Source organism: Seriola aureovittata, chromosome 15, assembly GCF_021018895.1.
Source record: "Seriola aureovittata isolate HTS-2021-v1 ecotype China chromosome 15, ASM2101889v1, whole genome shotgun sequence".
Taxonomy (NCBI): domain Eukaryota; kingdom Metazoa; phylum Chordata; class Actinopteri; order Carangiformes; family Carangidae; genus Seriola; species Seriola aureovittata.
In genome coordinates, this window is record NC_079378.1 from 8,100,826 (window position 1) to 8,124,248 (window position 23,423).

Genomic DNA, 23,423 nt, shown 5'->3' on the forward strand with positions numbered 1-23,423 from the left:
TTATTTTTTATTTATTGCATAAACCAAGATTCCAGTAAAATATAATTTCCCCTCCACTGGTTCTCAGCATAAATTCCAGCCACAGAGTCAGTGTTCTCTGTTAATTATGTTTGTCAGTGGTTAATAAAGATAATGCACCTTACACCTTAGTGTCACATTCACAGCAAGAAAAAGAAGAGAAAACATTTTTATAAAAGTTGAGCTGTACAGATACAGTTTGTACATCTCTGGAGAGAAATATAACATTTCTCTTTATTTAGATGTTTCACAGGTGTGTTATGCAAATTTTAGGTTAAAGGAAAATAAGTTCACTCAGTTAGTCTGATGCCATTTTATATATGTTGCTGTGTTTTTTGGAGGTTTATATTTATATTTAAGATGTATTAACTCACATAACAAACTGACAGTTTTACAGTCTAACTGAAGCTCACATTGTTGCAGCAATTTTTTTTTGCGAAACAAGAGGATACCTTTTTATCTATTATATCTAATTAATGATAAGCAGACAATAACAATTTACCAAAATGCTTCACCTGCACTTTGCAGTTTTTAAACAGTTTTCACTAAAACTACTTTTTACTGAGGGGAAACTCTTGATAATCTGTTCTGTGTATGATCGAAAAAAACTGAAGCAGTTTTCCAAGTAACAGAGAAAATACTCACCGAATTGAATGAAAAACCATCATAATGCTGCATGACATGTTGTGGAGGGACATTTTAGATGAACTAAGGAAGCATTAACACATTCAAAGAGGGAGATGAGCTCCTCTGACACTGCTGCATGTAAGCAGAATAGAGCTGATTCTCTAAAAATGACAATTTCGATGATTGATTAATTAATAATTAGTCACTAAACATGAAAAAAATTCCAAACATTGTCTGGTTCTAGTGACAGAAATGTGAGGAGTTGCTCCTTTTTCTATTTCATTTCAATGTAAACTGAAGATCTTAGGGCTTTGAACTGTGGAGAGAAAAAAATATAAATAAATGAATAAACAATCTGAAGTTGTCACTTTAATTACTGCGAGATGTGAGGTTTTCACTGTTCAGTCTATAAAATATCAACAAATAATCTTAAAAAGAAAAAAAATCTTATCTACACTGTTATAATGTTGTCTATTGTATTGTATGAAATATAAAGTATTCAGGTATGAAAAGTGTTCAGGTGTGTCTCGATCTTCCATCACTGTAACAGACTCACAGCAAAACTGACTCTACATAATTTCCATTGTTTAATGGTCACAGTTGAAGCACATGATATAAAAGAATATTTACACTGATAGTTTAAAAGAAAAAAAAAAAAAAAAATCAGTTTTTGACAATACACACACACATACCCAACAGCTTCTACTACCTAAGCATGCTCCCCAAAAGTAGCAACCACACATTAAAAACTTAAAATTAAGCCACATTTAAAATTAAAAAGGGAGTAAAGTGCATGTATGACAGACTCCTCTGTACAGACGTTTCTGATAGACTGCAGAGAAGCTTCATTTGCCAGTCACAGGCACACTCCTAAAAAGTGTACAAAAGAGATAACGTTCAATAAAAAAAGAAGAAGAAGAATGTACACACCCACATGGTAAAGTTGTGCTACACAGTCGCACTCACACATGGACACAAAGCAGATATAAAAACATGTACAGTTCCTAAATTGTCAACACTCACAATATAGACCTTTACATCCCCAAAGAGAACATAGCAGATGACCCAATCCCCTAACCTAACCTTCCTCCCACACAGTAATACACACAACAAAAAAAACAAAAACATCTATTCTGAGTGGCATGAGAACTGTGAGAGGACATGAGAGAGACAAGTTTACTTCAGTTTATCAAGTAGTGGAATTGAAATTGTTTCTGATTGAGACGGACATTCCAGGAATCCAGAGCCTGACGTTTGTGCAGGTCAGATTTGGTTCAGACGTACTGAGGTATTGTGTAGTCAAAACAAACATAAAAGAAAACAGCATGCCTCTTCTCTTTGCAATTTGTTTCAATAAACCGCTGTACAGCTACGCAACCACTTTCAGTTGACGGTCCTGTCACCAGCTCCGGATGCACCTTTCTTTGGGGGTAAAACACTAATCTGTGGCGTCTGTGCTTCGACCTGAGCTTTTGTGTGTTTCGATGCACAGCCGATGCATAAAATCAGCCTCAAAACAGCAGAATTGAGTAAGTGGTGTTTTTGTGAGTATTTCCGTCAAATGAATCAAAGTTTTATCTTTAAATGTGCATTTCTGAACGTTTGAGAAGCTTGATGTTGAATTGAAGTTGGGCAGATTCATTTACCGTCGGATTGTACCAGAAGCACAGCTGTATCATTCTCTTGGTAGCTACCCAGCACATCTATGAGACATGAGATATGAAAGCACAAGAAGAGGAGATAGACAGGCTACATTCCACCTAACATCAGGTCAGACTATTCAGTCATCCAACAGCAATCAAGTAAATATCAAGTTGATGATGGAGAAACCAGCAATGATGTAACGACTGAGTGCGTGCAGGCTCAGGCAGAGTAACACTTGAAACAAGTTACCCATATACATTTGGATGACTTCTTCCAATTTGCCTCAGTTTTTATTTCAGTTTTATTACAGAACCTTCATAGCCTCGTCACTGCTCTTGGTCTGAGACAAACATCTCGTATCACAGATTTCACACAGGCTCTTGGCGGATCTGCAGGGAAAAAAAAAAAACATACAGAAACTACTAAACATAACCTTTAAGGCAAGAGGCATTGGTGTGTTTTGCTGAATAAATCCACCAAATGCACTTAATCTCCATTTCTCACAGGTGCACATTATCCCTGTCTGTCTCTCTCTCACTCACACACATACACACACACACACACACACACACACATACGCACACACAGAGTGAGGGTTACATGGTGTGGTAAAGGTTACTGACAGTTCTTTTCTTAAGCCGCCTCAGGGGGTGAGTCCTTCCATATTGCTGCCTTGTTGTCATAAGTGTCGGCCCAGGTGAAAGCAGAGAATCTTGGCTGGCGTTGGTGACTTTTCCTCTCTGCTGACTCTGATTTGATGGTGGAGAGATTCCTAGTGACGTTTCTCCAGCTTCAGAAAGCCTCTCCACACCAATCCCGGCGACTTCTGGCTGCTGGCCGGCTGTGGAAGAAGAGTCGTGGACCCGCTGCTTCTTGGACTCATCATTAAGTGTGTGGACTGGAGGTTGTGCTGAGGGCAGAGACACAGCGGAGCGGCTGAGCTCCCACTCACTCAGGTCATTGGCGAGCAGCTCCAGACAGCCCAGTTTGGCCAGAGAGGCTGACCGCTTCATCAGCGATGGAGGTGTCAGCCCTGCCTGGCGAATCCTGGCTTCCACCTCTCTGACCCTCTTCTGGATGCTGCTCCCTCGCTTCTGAGTGGTTCCACCGCTGAGGCTGAAAACCTGGTCTAGGCACCCGGTCTTGCGGGCTCCGCCCGCGCTCACCTGCTGCAGGAAGGCACCCAGCTCGCACAAAGTCTCCCATGTCTCCCTCATGATAATGTCACCATGGGGTCCCTCTGTGGAGCAGTCCCAGTCTGTGCCTGACTCAAACTCCGTCACACCCTCCAGACACAGGAAGTTCACGGAAGCAAAGGGAGAATGGGTAAAGTGTTGGAAAGTAGAAGAGGTAGAGAGCAATCTATTGTCAGCAGGCTGGAGTTTGTGTCCTTTTGTGCTTTCGTCTTCATTTCCTAGTGCCCCCATCTCAACTGCGTCATCACTCTCCCTTTGTACTGGTTCAAACTTCCCATCATCCTCCTCCTGTACAGACACTGTCGCTGGATGGATGCTGGGCGAACGCCGCTGGGAGCAGGAAGTGCTGCCGGAGAGGGGCGGCGAAGATGAGGAGGCTGACGGAGTCTCATGCTCCTGTTTCATTCTTTGTTCCAGCTGTCGTGTGACACGCCGCACGGACCCCCTCGTCCAATCACTGTAGAGACAAGCAGAATCCGCCTCCTCTTCTTCTTTGTTTTTCACTTCCTCTTTTACATTCTCAGTTTCCTTCTGTGATGAAACATCTCTGTCCTCCATTTCCTGCCTGGACTTCTCGACTTCCTGGTCCTGAGGGTCCTGAGGGCCCTGAGGCTCTGATTGGCTAAGAGGGCCAAGAGGTGAAGTCTCTGTGTGCACTGTGGGCTTCACTCCTGTGTCCTGCACAGGGACAGTCATTTCCTACAAAGAATAGACAGATGATAGAAAAATAATTCTGTTTAAATATATCCATAAAGTTATTCAGGAGACATTACAGTAAGACAGATTTAGATGTGACAGATGCTATACATGGAGCATTCTTCTGTTACTGCACCAGGTGGCGCTCTTGAACTCAAGAACTCAAAAGCTAAACTACTGTCACAAACAAGTATAGACCAAATTTAACTGCTGAGGGGTAAATACCCTTCCGAATATCATAAAATTATTTTGACAGTCTGTATTACATAACATCACACGACATCTTACATAAGCATGACCTTGAAAAAACCGACCGCAACATCGGCACACTTATCTCCATCGCATGCACCAAAGTTAAGGCCTTCCTCAGAGCATGACAAGAGTCTGAGAGATGCTTTGAAGAAGGTCTATGTAGCCCAAAGCTTTGGGCATTTGCAATGGAAATAAATGTGCAGTAGTTATGGAAAGTTTTGCTACAAGCAGCAGCCTCACCTTCCTTTTCTCCTCCTCCTTCCCGTCACTGGTGGAGACCTCCTGAAGCAGAGGTGGCTGTTCCTTGGCACAACTCTTCAGCTGGGGCGGCTGCTGTGCTACGGCACAGTGAGTTTTACCATCTTGACTCATTCCCTTGAACTTTTCCCTGGCACTGAAGAAGTTAATGTGATCTGCGCTGTTGCTGAACAACACATCATTGTCTTGTGGAATGGCACCGTGATAGCTGATAGTATCACCAGTGGAGGGAGGACGGGCTGCTACACCGTCCAAAGACAAGCCACACATCTGTTCGTCACAGTCTAATTTTTTGACAGGCACTGGTGCAGACAGACACTGGGGTCCAGCGGAGTGTGTGCTTTCTATTTGTGTTGTCACATGCTCAGACCCTGACACTAGCATCGTTTTTGCCACGGACAGAGGACAGGACAACGCATGTGGTTTGATAACCTCATCCACGCAGGCTGGAGTTGGGGACGGAGCGGGGGAGAGGGGGAGGTGGTGGAGGGATGGAGGTGGGTGAGGCTGGCCCACCAAAACACTCTGTGCTACAGTCACCTTGTCTGTCTTTTGAGGCTCAGGCACCACAGTGGCTGCCCACGGCTGGGAGAGAGGCAGTGATGAGGGCTGCTCTTCAGCATCACACAAGCCGTTTGAAAGCGGAGGAGATAAGGGAGACATGGAGGATTCAGGACAAGGAGCGAACAGCTGGCTGCTCTGGGCTACAGCAGAATGAGGAGGAGCCTCCAGGCTTCGAGCGATAGCAACTCTGGAGAGAGCTGCCACCCCCTCAAAGGATGAAGAGCTGAGCTGATTGGACTGGATGCCAGTATCAGGCTGGCTAGTGGAGTGTGTTGCCTTGCCAGCGCTGCTGGAGGTTCCCAGTGATTCCAGCAGTTCTTTCACAGAGGGACCAGGCGTGCCGCCGGCCTGGTTATGGGGGTCAGAGCGGCCCAGGCTGTGAGGCTGGGCGTAGGATTTAGACAGTGGCTCATGGTGCTCGGACAGGTCGCTGTCAGAGTGAGAACGCCACAGTTTGTTGTGTCTCTGCTTGCTGCGGGAGAAGGTGGGAATAAACAAAAAATTTACATATTCTTAGTCTTCATGTCACTCCTATTCTCTTTATGCAAACATACATACATGCCTTTAGTGTCATTTTTAAGGTCACTGCACTAATATTCAATTTCATTTCAGCATACTGATAAATATGATTAAGCAGTTTAATGTTGTTTTAGTTGTGTGTGCATGTTTTGCTTTTACACTAATGGCTGGTTTTATTTCATTATCATACAGTGATTTCATCACGCCACACCCTGAAATATACTTTTGTGCGTGCGTGTGTGTGTGTGTATTTATGCGGGTACCTGGCCAGCAGTATGCCCTGGTACTCCTCCAGCTGTCTCATAAATGAGGGGTTGGGTTTGGTCACAGCTCGACGCTCCTTGACGTAATCATGCGCTTTCTTCAAATCCCAGCCGTACTCCTTCATGGCGTACGCAATCACTGTGGCTGCAGAGCGGCTTATACCCATTTTACAGTGCACCAAACACTTGGACCCAGCTTTCCTGGTGTAGATATAAGGAATCAAGGATACATATTAGCCTGTCACTGTCAGCTGTTCTGTAAAGGAACAAAGTCCTAAAAAAATAAAGACTGACGAGATCAGAATGAAAAGGCAAAGAAGAAGAAATAACCATTTGTTCTAACAAGACGAGAGAAAACAGAAGATGCTGTCATCAGAAACTCACTTGGCTCTAGATATAAACTTGTAGGTGTCATTCCAATATGCGAGCAGGTCAGTGGCCTCCTCGTCGTAAACACGGATGTTGTGGTACTCAAACACACCAGGGAAGAAGTTATCGATCTCTCTCGTTACATTCAGGATGTACTGAACCCTGAGTCACAGTGACACATGAATGAGAAGATGAGAGAGGCGATTGGATGTGCGTGTCACACAGAGCCTGTTTGCTTAACAGACTGAAGAATTATTAAACGTTTTGTACACTTCTACCAAAATGATTGTTAGGCTCTTATCATGTAAAACTTTATGTTTTCATTGACTTCAATACAGCTTGTACTGTGCAGTAGGTTTTGTTGCTTTTGTTCCCCTCCTTACCCGCTCTTCTGCAACTCGTCCAAATTGGATGCATTCCACTCAGATCCCTGTAGGAAACAAAAGCAATCCTCAGACTTGTTCAGAGCCTTCCACTGAGCTTTTCATAATGCTTAAATCCTGTGGCAAGACATGCCTGATATCCAACGTGCACTCCAAACCAAACAAGAACAAAGTACCTTAAAATTGGGAGCCACAGACAGCCTCATGTACAACCACTGTTCATACATTTTACTTAAAAATAACGATGAATCATTCATGTCTAAGAACAGAGACTTTCTATACTTGAGTGTTCTTATTAATTCATTTGTGATCTAGCTGTTATGTTCTGAGTCACCCTACCAAAAAGACATGATCAAAGATCTCCGTGGGACTGTCCATTTGGCCCAGAATAACAATCATCTCATGGTCGATGAACTCCTTGAACTCTCGCAGGTTGCATGTCATGTGCATTTCCAGCTCTGTTCGTATCTACAGAGAGCATTCAGACAGCACAAACAGGCAAGCAGATAAAATCTTAAAAACAGCTCATTTAAACCTGAAATGCAGGAATTACATTTTCTTTTAAGTTAAATGCGGATGACTAAAAGGACGTCAAACATGACTCCCTCTTTGGGAGGGACCCAGTTTGTTGCAAAAACTGACAGAATGCTTTATAAATTTCTGACTCACCTCTTTGCAGGTGACATTCTCAAGATCTTTCTGCATCATGATCTCCCTCAAACTGGTTTTGATCTGACGCTCTGTCAGCTCTCTTTCTGTAGGTCTGCAAAAACACAGTGACATTGAAATATAATCATTGAAATAAGTGCAAATTCATTTCTGTTTATGGAGTATTACTCCAAACATACAGTCTGCCATATGGAGGAGACTTATGGCCAAACTATGGTATATTACACTCAAATATGGAATCGTAGTGAATTTATTTTCTAAAGTTACTCTTTCAATATTTGAATGTTAATGTCATTAAGAAAAACATAAATAATCATGATCACACTGTCTAGAAACTGAAATGACTGAAAAAAAAGGGAGAAAGAAACGCACATATCAGAAAAGAGGACGGGCGAATCGGCACGGTGTGACTGCACATCCTGCATGGCGTTCCACTCATTGATGCGTGCCTGGTCGGAAGAGACCCTGCTTTGATAGTAGCTAACCCAGGTAAGGAACAAGCTGCCTGGGAAGTAGTTGTGACAGCGGGCCACCTCGCATGCTTTATGGAGTGACTGGAGGGCCGACCTGTGAATGACGGGTGAGGACTTTGAGATTATGACATAAAACGGCTTTCAAGTGAACGGGCACATATTAGATACCAAGATGAACACTTGCTAACCATATAAGGAACCATTTCTACAAACTGGTGTGATTAGTGCAGTGACTCACCACATGGCCTGCACAGAAACAGGCTTGAAAACATGCACTCTGTTATCAGTTGACACACTGAAACCCCTGGGAGCAAGAAGAAAGGGAGCACAAAGGAAACATAAGACACTGTTAGCCATCTTAGCACGACGGTGTTGTGATGGGTGTTTGCTCCGTGATTCAAGCATGATTTGTTGCAAGTTTTCTTACCCATCTCCGTCGAGGTGTATCAACGTGTCACTCCACAAGGGCAAAACCAAACCTACAGAACATGAGCTGGGAAGGAAAAAAAAATAATCGCCATGTTACAACTTTATGCACAGTATCAAAACAGGCGGGCACATATAAGCTTGTGTATATTACTGTCTCACCTATCTACAGGACTGAAATCCATTCCCAGCACCACGCTCTCCTCCGTGTCCTGACGACCATTGGTGGAGACCACCACCATGTAGCGGGTGATGTGAGTGTGTGCGCTCTCCAAACGAACCGCCTGGAGCAGGAAAAAACGCCGTTGGTCGACAATCTTAAAACTGAATTTTGTGTATGTGTTCGTGTTATAGTAAGCACCCACCAGTTTGATGTTGTCCTCTGGTCTGAGGAGAGTGAACATGGTTTGTAGGTGCTGCTGGATGTCTCCTTGTAAAATGAGAGTGATGAAACACAACTTTGATTAGTGTCAAAAACTGCAGTTATGTATAAAGAACACCTTATTTACCAAAAGCAGAACTGATACCATAAAACAGTTGGTTGTTCTTGAGGACCTCACCTGCATGTTTGCTGCGCAGCTGTGAAAAGCGAGAGGCAGAAGAAGGGGAGGAGCCATTTCCTCGAGGTAAGAAGAGAGCAGCTCCTTTAACTGTCAGGAAACTTTCACTGATGCTGGACAGACAGAGAGGAAAAATAAAGTGAGTGAAATCTGGCTCCAACTAAAGCAATTAAAAGAAAAAAATGTTAGAGAGCTAAATGGCACATTCAATAAGCCCCCAGCCCTCTGCAAACCTTCAAACAGATGCTTTTGTGCAGATGTATTGTTTGTAGAATTGAAACAATTAGTCAATTATTCAATTAGTTCATTGACAGAAATATCTGCAAATCTTGGAATGGAATTTGTTTTCAGTATTTTCTGATAATTTATGGATTAAACTAATCGTATGTGTCATGAAAACATTTGGTGAATATTGAGTGTGAGGAGTTTTGTTGAAGGCATCTCAATAATGGTGATTTAATCTCATGTTTTCTCAGAAAACACACATGACATCCTGCACAAACCTCTTAGACAAAACAATAACGGAAAGATTTATGTGCCTTTATGAACTGGAGACACTGGACTGTACAGCCTGCAACACACACCAGCTGGTTCCAATAACGTCCAATAACGGACATGTTCATAAAATGACAGGAGGCACAACAGACTGAGACATATGGAGTTACAGAAGGGAAAGGACAAATTGTCCACCCAGTGAACCACTTCTCTTTTTTTTTTTACATGAACTTTTGCGTTTCTCAAACCAGCAGATTTACCGATAGGTCTTATCTTTATACTCTACAGGCAATTACAATGAACCTACTTTAAGTCACAAAACTGAACAACTACCTGGCATGAAATTGGCCAGTCTAAGCTAAGCTACTTTGCGATGCCGCTTTCAACAATAGAGTTACGTAATAGATTTAAGAAGCCCAATGCATTCCTTTGATTTTCACATTGCTCTGACGTTTATTGAATCACGGCTGAAATCGTAGCAAACAACTATTATAATCAATGTTGAACAAAGGGATTAAGTAGACCTGAAAGTGGAAGCTTCATTGTGTTTTATAACGGTGGAGTGAATGCAGATTCACCAAAGATCCCTGATTGTACATATTTGTCACTACACACTGAGGGCAGCAGTGGCTTTTAAAGTATCCAGTTATATATTCCCAAATTATAAAAATGGATGTTAGAGATTTGATTTGTGACATCCACAGATTTGATGTAAATATTTGAATTTTTTGAAAACAGTCTTATCCCACATCGTACTAACAATCTAATTCTTTAATGGTGAAATAAAAAAAAAAAAAAAAATAATAATCTATAATTTGTTTTAAAAAAATCACATGGAGCTGGATCTGGGGCACATAGCATGAATATCAGCAAGCATAACTGTCCCCCGGGGAAACTCTTTGCTTTCAAGTGGAGAAACCTTGACTTCCTCCCCAGCAACAGGCAACACACAAGAAACACTGGCAAAATTGTCAAAATGACAAAACTAGACAGAAATTGTGAAAACCACCTACTACCCAGAAATATATAAAACACAGATAGATAGATTTTGGAGGAAGATCCTCTGTCCTATATCCTGCGAGAGAGGACAGATGCAGACAGCTGAGTCTGCACTCCTACACCAAGTGTAAATACACACAAACACTAGACAGATGTCTTGTACGAATGTGAATAATGGGCAAAGTGGAGACAAACTGTGTCTTGACTGAGTCGATCAAACACATAAATTGCTAATAAATGCCAGTGTCCTTCCCAGCATTTGTCCTCTGAAGACATTCGGCTGTCAAGATTAATCACATCATCTGATTCATGAACAATCTGTCTCAGGTACACTGTGTGCCTTTCTGCTGTGCCCCCACAAGACGCATTTAGGCACATCAAAAATGAGAAAAAATAAAAAATAAAATAAAGGCAGGGGGGAGTGTGTGTGTGTGTGTGTGAGCAGATGAGTATGGCATCTGGCAGACATTTCACAAGGAGCAAAGGGAAGGAAATCTCTTCCTCCAAGCCATTGACTCTGCTGTCATATCCTTCCCATTAGTCATCATGGGAAAACCACATGCCTTTGTCATAACAGATCACTGTAGCCAAATACTGAACAGAACCGTAAATGATAATATGAACTGCGTCAAGACAGGATGTCTACAGGGATTTTCCAAGAAAGCTTCATGCCAACCACACACTGATGCACAAGTTGAATTAAGATTCTAACAGCCTGAATTAGACATCTCACTAATGAGGCTGAGAGAAATACAATAGCCCAAAGATATATTACTGTAAATCACAGTTAAACACTTATGACAAAGAAAGCCTGAGGCTATAAACGCAGTGTATTCGATAAACTTACAGCTGATAAATTTCCCCCTGAGAGATCACGGAGTTCTCGGTGAAATAGGGTCTCATCTTCACCCCGCAGCACACGCAGAAGCAGCCGGCTGACGAGCTCCGTGGCGCGGTCACAACACCGGGAGGCATCGCTGCTCCGGTGGCGGTGGCAGGACGCACAGAAGCGGGATCTAGTTGCTGATAGTCCAACTACCAAGGTAGTTTTGAAAACGCAGAAGCTCCAGTGGAAGGTCTCACTTTTTCCTCTTAATGGACATTAATGGACATCGCGGATTTAGGGAATTATCCGTCAACCCGATGTAAAAGAAGATAGTTTAAAAAAAAGCTCGATAATAATATATTGAAGACGAGATACTGACATATTTAACACATGCTAATGAAGAGCAGGTGCCACAACATCTGCTCAGTGGCTGTGTGTCATGGTCTGCAGCAGGATGCGGTAAATCGTGCCGCTGAAGGGGAGGAGACACACATGGTCCAATGGGTGAAAACAGCCGTCTGTCGAAGGCTGTATGAGGGATTATTAGTGCCACAGTGGGGCTGGTGGGGTCCGTGGTTAACAACAACACAATTTCTAAACTTTGATCAGTAAAAATTTATGCTTTTGTCAAGTTACAAACAAACGAATAAAAAGAACAAACACTGTTTTATGCCTTCTGGGAATCTTTCTATGAAACTACTTTATCAAATCAGATCCGGATTATTCCACTATTTATAAAGACAAGGGTTTACATGGCTCCAAGATGTGGCAAGTTTTCTGTGCTTATTAGTTCATATACAGCAAAGTTTATACCCTCAAACTAGATTTTGAACCTTGTAGTAGGAATCTCTTGTGCTTCCGACATTTGCACCTTATCAATAAATTGCTAAAGTGAATCTTGTGCTCCGGTATCTTATTTGGGTCCTGTTTTTGAGAAGTGGCTCATTCAACCGTTTGTAGATTTTGACCTTCTTCAAAACCAACGGCTGAAAATTAAACAGACTTTCCGGGGCCCTTGGGAGTGTTTTCACATGTAGTCGACATACAAAGTAAACTCAGTCCTGTTAGAGTGGACCAAGTATACACAATATATTATATTGTGTTATTACAGTAATCCAGCCAAAAAAGTAAAACCTTCGCTTTTCTACTTAAGGAAACTATAGTTGATCATATCAGCAAATTAGTAATAACCTCTATCACACTTGATGACATGCTCTTTTAGTTCCCCTATTCTTTCTCATTTTTACAGCTTGAACTCATTTATTCACAGTTGTGCAATTTTTGTATAACTTCTTCACCTTACTCATTTTCCTTTTCTGTGGCATTTATTCAACAAGCCACAGCTTTCCAGCCCAATTCAAATGAAACTATATAAACTAAAAAAAGCAATCCTTGAGACTGAAAATGAGTAGTTTGACTTTCTGTTATTACTTCAGTTTAATGAACACCTACTACACACAAAGACATAATTTTCTCTGCTTCAACAGATAGAACCTTCATTTCTCAGGATAGGTTTTCTGGTTATGGACTATTGTAGCTTCTATCAATAGCACCTGGCCCTACAGACAATTTTCCCTCTTCTCACAGTAACAACAGTATCAGGAACCTGGTAATTTAGCTTCCATGACAACACTTATCCTAATTAAGCCTTATTTACTCCCCATACCCACAGGGACATCCTCTGGAGAGTGTGGGCCACACACTGATCACATTTGTGTTGTCTGCACCCCTGCTGCTGGAGGAAGGGTGACAAAGTTGTGTAACCAACTCTAGGACTGTAGCCTTTAGGGAAAATTCTCACCGGAGTCAGTGACACTTGACACCTAATGCACTACCGCCTCCAGCAACAGCAAAACAACAACATAACAACAACGGAAAAAGGATTGAGAAATCAAAAAGGAGACATCAGGCGACCCATGAGCAGAAACTTGACCTCAGACTCGGTTACGCTGCTTGTTGATTCCTCGTGGTTTCAATTTATAGGATAGATTACAAACTGAGGGTAAATGTGTGGCCACCACCTGACTCCCAATTCATACCACAGGATAAACAACAACTGCAGTGATGTTTTTCTTTTAGGTCCATCCGTGACATGTGTTATGTTGCAGAAGTGTGTATTGACTGTGTGTGTTTTTGTACGCCTATATGCTGACCTTGATCCTCATTGACCAAGCAGCCGGGAAGCATGAATTCAAGCAAGATGAGGAGGCTTGATCTGCTCCATGATGTTACAGGCTTTGACCTCTCAGTGATCTTTGCAAGCAGAAGATCGTTTATTCATTAGTCCTTGGAGTCGCAGGTGTGTACATGAGGTGGTGTCACACTACTGTCAAATATTAAGTGGAAACATAGAAGGAGACAGAACTATAAATACTGTATATGTTTAAAGCAGACAGAGCTTACACTAATGAGACTTAACTACTGATTAGGGGCTTTCATCGTTGACTGGTAACAGCTGCTTAATCTGACAGTTACCCAATCAAACCCTTAACTTCCTATTCAACTTTCCCACCACAGCTTTCCTGTCTAGGCATTAAGCTGCTTTCTCCTTCTCTGACAGACGTTTGTTTCATATTAACCTCCAAAAAAATCTCTTCCGTCTCCCTATCTGGTCTCATCCATTAAGGAATACCTGTAACATCTTTTGTAAAAGTATTGTAGGTCTAGCCAGGAACCATCATGAGCCATAAGCCTGTCCATGTGGCCCGTGGACTCTCAGCAACGACATGTTTACGTGTGTGTTTTTGGACCCATCTCTCAGGTACTGCTCTCTCATTTGTCTGCTGAAAGTCACACCGGCCAATGACAGGCAGTGAAGGCCAGCATGTGGCTGTTACATGCAGACAGACACCTGAAACTCCTCTGTTGCTCTTATGTCTCCATGTGTACGTACACACAGACAGTCGCCTTAGGGATCACATCACATATATAATACAGTGCACCCATGGCTATCCTTTACCCTTTGATTTGAAGCACACACATTCTAGTCTTACACTTGCTGTGTGACAAAATGCATTCCATTGACCCTTACCCTAACCTTAACATCACAAATAAATGCCTAACCCCAACCCTTACCCTTACCTAAACATAGTTCTACCCTTAACCCTAAAACCAAGCTCAACCCTCAGAAAGCCCTCTGAAGGTTTGAGTACTGGCTACCCACACACAAATACACACACAGGGGGCCTATATTAACTGACAGTGGGCAAGAGGTGGGGGGCACCCTGGACAGGTTGTCAGTCAATCACAGGGCTGACTTGTAAAGATAACCATCCATGCACACATTCACACCTATAGGGTGTCACTTAGAGTAACTAATTGACCTAACCTGCGTGATTTTAGACTGTGGTAGAAAAGTGGAGCATTTAGGGCGCCGACCGACTGGCAGGTGCAAACACAGAGCCTTCCTGTTGTGAGGAGACACTGTGTACTATCCGAGATTACAACAGAGTCAAAGAGATTTATCAGAGTCAGACTCATATGTAAACTGGAATGCAAATCGAAATGTGTAGAAAAAAACAGACAGAGGAAAAAAACTTCAATTGAAGTGCAAAAATAAATTGCTCTTCCTCCCTCTGATTTCCCTTTAGGAGGTACACCAGTGACGTCGCTGCTTTAGCTGATGTCACTATCCTGCTGATGTCAGTTACTTTAATAAGTAGGACTGCAGTGAGCCTTGTTTACGCAGACAGAGACACCGCATCATTTCAGCCTTCCTCCAGTCTGAATTACAGTAGCTACCTGTGTCAGAGACGAGCCCTGCTGCTGCAGTTGCTGATGTCTACGGCACAACGGGCAGCCTCACCGACGACAGCAGTGTGCATGAAAACCAGCAACCTGCTCCCAAGATTTTAGGTACATTAATTCAGTGTGTGGGCTTACTTTCACTGCCAGCACACCTTTTGATCATTGGGATGTGAATACACTACACTACACTAGGACAGAGTCAAATGAAAAACACATATTTCTATTTTTGACTTCCATCTTTTCTCTTTCTGTAAAACATGAAAATGTATTTTATTTATTTATTTTATACATATTTAACTCATCATGAACTTGGGGGTGGGTACATAAATGTATGCAATCAGATGGGATTTGTAATGAGTAGTAGCAGTACCAAGTAGCTAACCCGAGAGGGGTTGAGTGACCTAATAACAGGTGATAGGATTTCACTCTGGAGTATGTCACAATACAGAAGACATTAACTTCCGTTTCACTATAACAACAAACCAGAGAGAGAAGAGAAAGACAGATGATACCGAGAGAACTCCTGGTGCAAACTACCCACCATAACACCTCATGACACCACGGCACAGGCTGATTTACTACTAAACAACATGGCTTTTGAGCGATGTATGAAATCAGTGATTGTGGAGGTTATTAGGTCAGACGACTGCTCAACAACAAATATGTGTCTATTTTATTGGATAAGACACAAAGGCTTTTCTCTTGTGATGCTTCCATATTATTAAATGGTAATGGTCCCAAAAAACTGGTGAACATAAAATTTGTTTAATGACTGTGAGGAATAAAACTGAATTCCATTACTTTCTGTGCTGCAAGAAATTATGTGATGCTGCACTTTGGATGTCCTGAATCACTGTTGTGCATAAATGGCTATCCAGTTAGGTGAATGTCTTAAAATCAAGTTTCATATAGAAAAGTCGACAAGACGTGAACCATCTAACAACACTCCACCAGGCAGGTGACAAACAAGTTAGAATATTTCCTGGCCTCTGCAGACTGGATTAAACCAGCCTGATATACACAGCCCTACATTGGTATAAAAGAAATTCAAAGAGGTTTGCAGCTATTCTTCGAACAAGGCTCTGCTCTGCAGTAGGGACTTGATATATAAGCTCCTTCAATAAAATGGAATGGCATGTCTGTACAAGTAACAAGGTCATAGTGTTACATATTCCATAATTGGGTCTAAGAGCATGCAGTCAAATCAAGCATCAGGGGACCCATGATTTACCCATACACACACATGTGGGAGTATAAAAGGAGAGCATTAAGGTCAATGGTCAAATTATCTTTGGACTTCAAAACAAGATACTGAAAATAATATTAGATTACATACTGTAAATCAAAATGACGTCTGATCGTATCTCTGTGCAAACACACACACACACACACACACACACACACACCCCCAAACATACGCACGCGCACACACACAAACACACACAGCCCTGCTATGTGAATATAGATTTCACTCCCAGCTGCACAAATACAGACCGTCCTCTCAGTTGGATGGCACAGAGCTCCAGTGACCAGACACAGAGGCACTCTAACTTCGGGAGTGGCAACCAATCAGTCTCTGGATCAGCACTGCAGCTACCCTGACCCACATACCCAAAGCTGACTCACAGGGAACTTTCTGCCCTCTAATGGACAGTCAGCAAACCACAGTTAATTACTTCACACATGAGAGGATTTCTGGATTTCATCTGTTATCATAAGAACAAAATAAAACAAAGGCGAAAGTGCTACTGCAGCTAAGGTTCATTGGTATCACAAGCATGTAGAACAAACAGAACTTTCTGATTGCTGGCAGATTATAACCAGTTGCAAATGTGGCTGAGTAAAACAGGATAAACCAGATTCTCAACTCCAGTTCAATGCCCGAGGCAGCAAGGGACAGCAGGGGGCTGCGACACTTTACTACCGCAGCAACTCTATGTCGAGTCACAACAGTAAAAGGAAAAAAAGTCCTGCAGGCTCCAACACATGTAAGGATTAATCATCAAGCGCTTCTTCAGGTAAAATTTATTTCCTGTTTCCAGTCAGGTCTGGTCAAGTGTGGGGTCAGCGGCAACCAAATAACATGCCCTGTGTTTTAATTCATGGCTTAAATCACAAAAGAGAAATATCGGTCAATATCTTACCTCCTTGGCTGAGAGCGACGGTCATCCTCCCCACTACCGGACTCCTAGAGAGAGAGATAATGAGAGAATTACATTTAATAATGTCGAAGTTAAGAACAACATTAGAAAGTCAACAGCTGAGGTAGAGATAGACAGAAACAGAAACATAACATAAGACGGATGTCAATATATTACGATAACTGTTCCAAAGATGAGTCAATTAATCAATTAGGTGATCAAAAGAAAAGTTATCTGATGTTTTATAGCCCAAAGCAACTCAATCAATTAATCAAGAGGTTAATTAAATAAAACCATAGGCTGTACAGCCTTTGGTTCAATTTTTTCAAAAGCGATTTGAAAGAAATTTGAATTACAATTTTAGCAATGTCAAAAAATTCCTCATAGAACTTCTTTTTAACTCTTTTTGTTTGTTACAGCCGGAAATACTATAATTTTAATAATGTTGAGACGGAATTGTGAAAAATAACTGCAATTACAAGCATATCTTTGAATATTCAGCTAATTTTATGATGCTCTTATCTGTAACTTGTTTTACAAAAGTGCTATTTTATTAAAGTTATCAGTATTATAGCAAAGGCCAACTTCAAACCAAACAAGTAGTGAGAGAAAATGTAAAGGAATTAAATCCCACTGTCCTTTGTTGGGTAAAACAAAGAGTATCTTGTTTATTTCAATATTACACACACACACACACACACACACTAAAAGTAGCATCCAACGCAGTGCTCAGTGCTGCCTGAGCAGAGGGCAGCAGTGCAGAGAGACAGCAGGGAGAACAGAGTTCAGCTTCAACTCAATTTACACACTCTCCAGGAAAATGACCTCAGTCTGTTTTTAAGGTGTGGCCTGTCAGGCAATAACATATTCACACACACACACAAAAGCAAGTCAACGAGGAAGAGAGACAAAGAGAAAAACCAAACTCAGCAAATTATGAAATATTATGTGTTGCTGAATGGGAAGTTAAGGATTAGTGGCAGATAAACACCTGGCACTTATCTTGTAACGGCCGGTACTTATCTTGTTTACACTGTATATGGGCTTAACTAGCCTTAACAATATTACAAAACCACTAACAGCTTCATAAAGGGAAGAAATGGATTACAGGTTGATGATAGGCCACGTCGAGCACAGACAATAAGATGAACTCATGAAGGGCTGAGCAGGGCTCAGTGCGTTTGCACTGACTGAAGCTGAGTGATATGGATGAAAAAAAAAAAATCATATCACAGTTTGTTTTTTTTTCTTATCTGTGAAAGCAAAACAATGCTTGATATGGCCAATGCAAATTGTGTGCAATGTATCTGCGTATTTAATTTTCAGAGTAGGTAAGATAGTGAAGAACTGGCAGGTTTTGGCCGAGGGAGGAAGAAAAACAGGGAATAGTCTGGATGCCAGAATTCACTGCTGGGTCTTGTGACACTGTTGTAGATCCAGTTCAGTGTAATATGTGCAAAGGGACATCCTCACCCTGTCTCAGCCACAGTATAGAAAGCAGGTGTTCATTGTGGGTTCAAGAAACATTTAAATCAGATCCTGTAGACTGTTGAACACCTCATGTAAAGTATGTGACGCTGGAACCGATGTGAACCAAGTCTATGATTGCAACCTGCTTAGCACCAAATGCTGGGACGTAAATTGGGAATGTCTTTTAAAGACAATAACTCTTAATGCCTCAGTTATATTGAGTGATATTGCACTTCAGGGTGAGTTACTATTGAAATGAGTAAGAAAGTTTCAAATAAACACAAAGCAACATGTTAAGCAACAGTGACGATGAGTAAATCAATGTTGCTCTGAAAAAAAAGTATTAATTAGTTTGTAATTTGATGAAAGCTTCTGCCAAATGAGTAAAACTAGTTTTTTCAGTTCACTTGATTAGACAAGCTGTTGCTCCATGTTGCTGTGTCCTATTTTGTGACATGTCACCTAACCTTGTTTAGATGGGAAAACACGCAGAGGTTTTGCATATATGAAAATGTGTAAGGATTTTTCCAAAGCTTATGGAAATGTTTAGCCTGAACACGCAGCCTGGGCAGGGTTCTGCAGGACTGGAGACGAGTCTGTGCTGCACTGAGAGTCACAAGTCACAGAATCTAGAGTTAAAACTAAAAAGGCGTCTCCCCTAAAGGCTGTATAAATGTGTCCAAGTGTGTATGGCACAGTATGTGTGTGTTTTCACAACAAACATACTTATTGTGAAGCAGACACACACCAGTGAATCTGGATGGGTTCAACATAAGGTTCAAGTTAATATGGTGGGGGAAAAAAAACAGCCAGCAGACTTCTCATGTGAAACTTTACACGAGATTCCCCACACACACACACACACACACACACACACACACACACACACACACACACACACACACACACACACACACACACACACACACACACACACACACACACACACACACACACACACACACACACACACACACACACACACACACACGTCACATGACAGCAAGACACAGGAAACCAGACATGTGTCTGTGCAATGCGTTATCACTGTTTGTATGCGGGTTGCAACTTGAAAGCATATTTCCAAAAGAAAATGCTTCACATCCTTCACCACCCCTGCCTGCCTCACCTTGCTAAATTACACATATGCATCTCTCCTTCCTCTACTTTTACAGCTCATACTCCTGTTTTGATGAAAGACTCCCTGTCCCACTATCACATCTCTAACACTCATGATCATTTCAGGGATAGAAACTGGAGCTATTCACTGAGCTGCTTTAACCCTAACACTTCTTGCAAATGAATGCTCAATGTTGCAATCTAAAAATTCTTGTTTCATCTACTCTTGTATTTTGAGTCGTTCTGGATGACAGTCAGGACAAATTACATAGCAAGACAGTTATTATTACACTCACAGAACCAGTTTTACACCGAGAATACAGAAGGTGTGAAGGACAGGGTCCTTTTCAAGGCCTCAATACCCAGAGTTTGTGACTGACATTCTTGGTAAAAAAAAATACATTGAGTGAAGCTTGTGATTTTGGACAAATCTGCAGAGAGAAGGCAACCAATTTTTACACACAAATTCAAATCTACTACTGGGTCCAGATAGCGAGGAAAAATATTAAACAACCTTCCATTGTGCTGCATTTTGGACAACCAAAAATTTGCCCCGTCTTTTCTTCTTATCTAAGGCACAGCAGTCGTGTCAGCCGTTGCTATAGCCCATTGACAAAAACTTAATTTTCCTTTCATCTGTGAAACCATCAGTAAGACAGTCCTAGCAAGTAAATAAACAATAGGTCATGTGTCGCTATATTAATTAGCCACAAAGCTAGCTAATGCCACAGCAGCGGAAGACAGCTAACGAACCTTTAACATATAGCGTTATACTCATTCTGCTACTACAATGGTAAATATATCTGCGAATCATGTGCAGTTACTGTTGTTGCATTGGAAATGTGATTTTCACCTAAGATATTTTACTGTAATTCGTCTCAGACGTGTAAAGCTGAGTATTAATGCTAACCCCCTTAGCTAATGTCTGACCATCACGTTTCAAAACAGCTGGCTACAACTGGTAATGTTAGAGGGATTACTATCAGAAATCTTTATATTATGTGTTTCCATTACAAAAAATAAAATAAACATGGGTCGACACATCATTATCAGATTTTATAAACCCTCAAATATCAAAATTGGCACCGGCCTTAGAAATCCTGTATCCTGTATAATATTGCAATTTAAAGTTACACATAAACCTTGATACTGGATTTTATCCATATCGACCACTCATATTACTTCATCATATGCAAAACAGTTACATCCAAGAACATTCTCTTATCAACCAGCACTGGTACATAAAGCATTTCAACATTTATCACATAATATCACATTGACTGCTTCTCTCTGTTGAAGAACAGGATGACTGAAGACACTCTAATGCACAAAGCATAATCCAACTCACACAGGAAATGTATGACGCTGTGTGAACCAGACAGACGACGACATTTGAATGGGAAACAGAGTGTAAACTTGTACTGTATATCACTTCCTCACTCTGTGTCTGGTGTAGATCCCTGCTTCTGTAGCAACAAGATGAGCGCAGAGAATAGCAACAGGAAAACCACCTCCTCCTTTGCTTTGCATGGGCACACTCCTGCCTTGCCTTGCCTTCACTACACACACACACACACACACCTTCCTATCACAAAAAACTTTTGCACAACAATGATGATAAAAAAAAAAAAGTAATTTATGATAAATGTATCTGTTCTGCGTTTGGGTCAAACTTCATCTGCAAAATCACTCTATTGGGCTACAGCAATAACTTATTTAGCTAACATGTGTAGGGCCAGAATAAGGGAAAAAACACACACACATAGTTGGAAACATATCAAATGAGCGACTGCGAGGAGTCAGACATCCACACAAGATGAGGAAATTGTGGGGAGGAGAGGTCACACAACATCAGTGATTTGGAAATGGTTGGGATTTCTAAAGCTGGATAAACAGCAGAGTGATATCCGTTGCAGGGGACCTGTGCAGACGAAGACGGGAAACACAACAAACCTTCTCTGCCATTTGAAAAGGTACCATCCAACCAAGTATTCAGAAAGACTGCCATCCCAAGCACTAACACTAGTGGTAGTTATGATGGTTTAATGTTAGTTCAAATCTCAATCATGTGTGCCTTTATGGTCATTACTCCATATACATTAGAGTATATTTTATTTAAGTGGAACATAAAAGTAAATACAGCTGGTAGTACAACTGTGCAATAGTTAGTGTGTGTAACATAACATTGTCACTGTTTTGCCTTTTTGAAGTGAGACTGTTATACCATGTTGGTTACACATAGTATCAAGTTATTGATTAAAAAATAAATGATCGTTTAGAACCCTAACAATCCTTTATTTGACTTATTGAAAATTCAATAATCATAAACTGAACATACCCCTAAAACTTCAAATTAAAAAAGGTACCCTGTGGAGTTTTCTTGTTTACATTCAATTTTACCCACCAAAACATATTGTGTGTATCATTGAGGTCTAACAACAAACATGCTGAATATGTTTCCCATCTCATAAATAAAACTCAAATAAAACGATATAATTATCTATATCCATCAACATGAAAAAATATTATAATAATATTTTTTGGCCTACTACCCAGCTCTACTTTACCATAACCATTACTTGCTTAACCCTCAACATAAGCTTAAACCAACTTTAAAGTTTACCCTAAAATTCAACTACAAACCGAGATAGCACATAACAATAGTGCAAGAGCTAATACCTGCATTCATTCGTGTCACAAGGCACTTATTGCGAGCGGAAGTGCGTGAAATATTTGTTGGTTAAAACTGCTCTTTTGGTTAAAACTCTGCCGCTAAAAACTATTAGACAGCTACAAATTGCTGTCACATGAACGAACATGAAACACATTTCAAAACATTATCGATGAAAGTGTAGTTTTTCTTCAGTGTACTGAGCCCTTGAACTGGCGGTATACAGGAATCATGTTAACGGTGGAGTACAATACAAACAGAGGAGGAAACACTCATTTGCTCGTAAGCTAACGTTGCTAATGGTGTTGTCTTTTCAAACAGAGGAAACAAAACATTTTGAAGCAGGTTAACTTAGCAGAGACTCTGATACTGTAACTGAAAAATGATGAGCAGCTTTATTTCACGCATGCGCAGGAGTACAAAGGCAAGGCACTTTATGACAGTCAGCAGCCGATAAAAAAGACAGCGGAAATGAAGCCTCAAATCGCTTTCGACAGCACAGAGATTTAGTGTTGGAGGTAGTGGAGGCAGCAACAGTAGAGGAGGGTTCAATAAAGGCGGCTCTTACCGAAACGCAGGGGCTGGAGCTGGTGCTGGGGGTCGGTGAACGCTGCACGGTAACCAGCGCCATTCAGCGACTGGGAAGCGGACACCTGAGAGAAAGCGACACCGGCGAGACGAGCATAATTGTTTAGAGGGAGAGAAAACCCAGATGAACCCGGGCTGTTAGTGTTCTCTCGTTTCCCCTCTCCCTTTCTCTCTGATCGTAGTCTATTTGACTACTCCCCGGCTGTTTCCTCTGTCAGCGCCACATGCGCATGCGCAACTGCCCCTAGCTTGTCAATCCCGATTAACCGTATGTGTGCTGGACATAAACAAAGCAGCTTTGAACAGTGTCTGTCAGTCAAACAATAAGCCTGCTGCTACTGTGTAATGTTAAATTATTTTAAAAGATTAATTAATTATGCCCCCCCCCAAAAAAAAAAAAACATACAATTAAGTCATAAAGGTAACTTTAATTCAATAAAGTTAGGGGAC

General features: G+C 41.4%; 1 protein-coding gene across 3 annotated transcripts; it reads right to left on the reverse strand.

Annotated features, from left to right (window-relative positions):
* Window positions 1-1,213: 1,213 nt before the first annotated feature.
* Window positions 1,214-23,200, reverse strand: ssh2b (slingshot protein phosphatase 2b). 3 transcript variants are annotated; one of them, XM_056396983.1, is made up of 15 exons: window positions 22,954-23,200; window positions 17,129-17,172; window positions 8,918-9,030; window positions 8,723-8,787; window positions 8,520-8,641; window positions 8,359-8,424; window positions 8,170-8,235; window positions 7,831-8,025; window positions 7,459-7,552; window positions 7,129-7,257; window positions 6,790-6,836; window positions 6,422-6,568; window positions 6,038-6,238; window positions 4,674-5,727; window positions 1,214-4,184 (listed from the first exon to the last, which is right to left on the reverse strand). In XM_056396983.1, the coding sequence occupies exons 1-15, from the start codon at window positions 23,014-23,016 to the stop codon at window positions 2,886-2,888; spliced, it is 3,705 nt and encodes a 1,234-aa protein (XP_056252958.1). In that variant the 5' UTR covers window positions 23,017-23,200; the 3' UTR covers window positions 1,214-2,885. The 3 variants fall into 3 exon arrangements, with proteins under 3 accessions (XP_056252958.1, XP_056252956.1, XP_056252955.1); XM_056396981.1 differs by lacking the exons at window positions 17,129-17,172; window positions 22,954-23,200 and adding an exon at window positions 11,259-11,658 and having other exon boundaries at window positions 1,214-2,678; window positions 2,913-4,184; XM_056396980.1 differs by lacking the exons at window positions 17,129-17,172; window positions 22,954-23,200 and adding an exon at window positions 11,259-11,658.
* Between the last annotated feature and the right edge of the window lie 223 nt (window positions 23,201-23,423).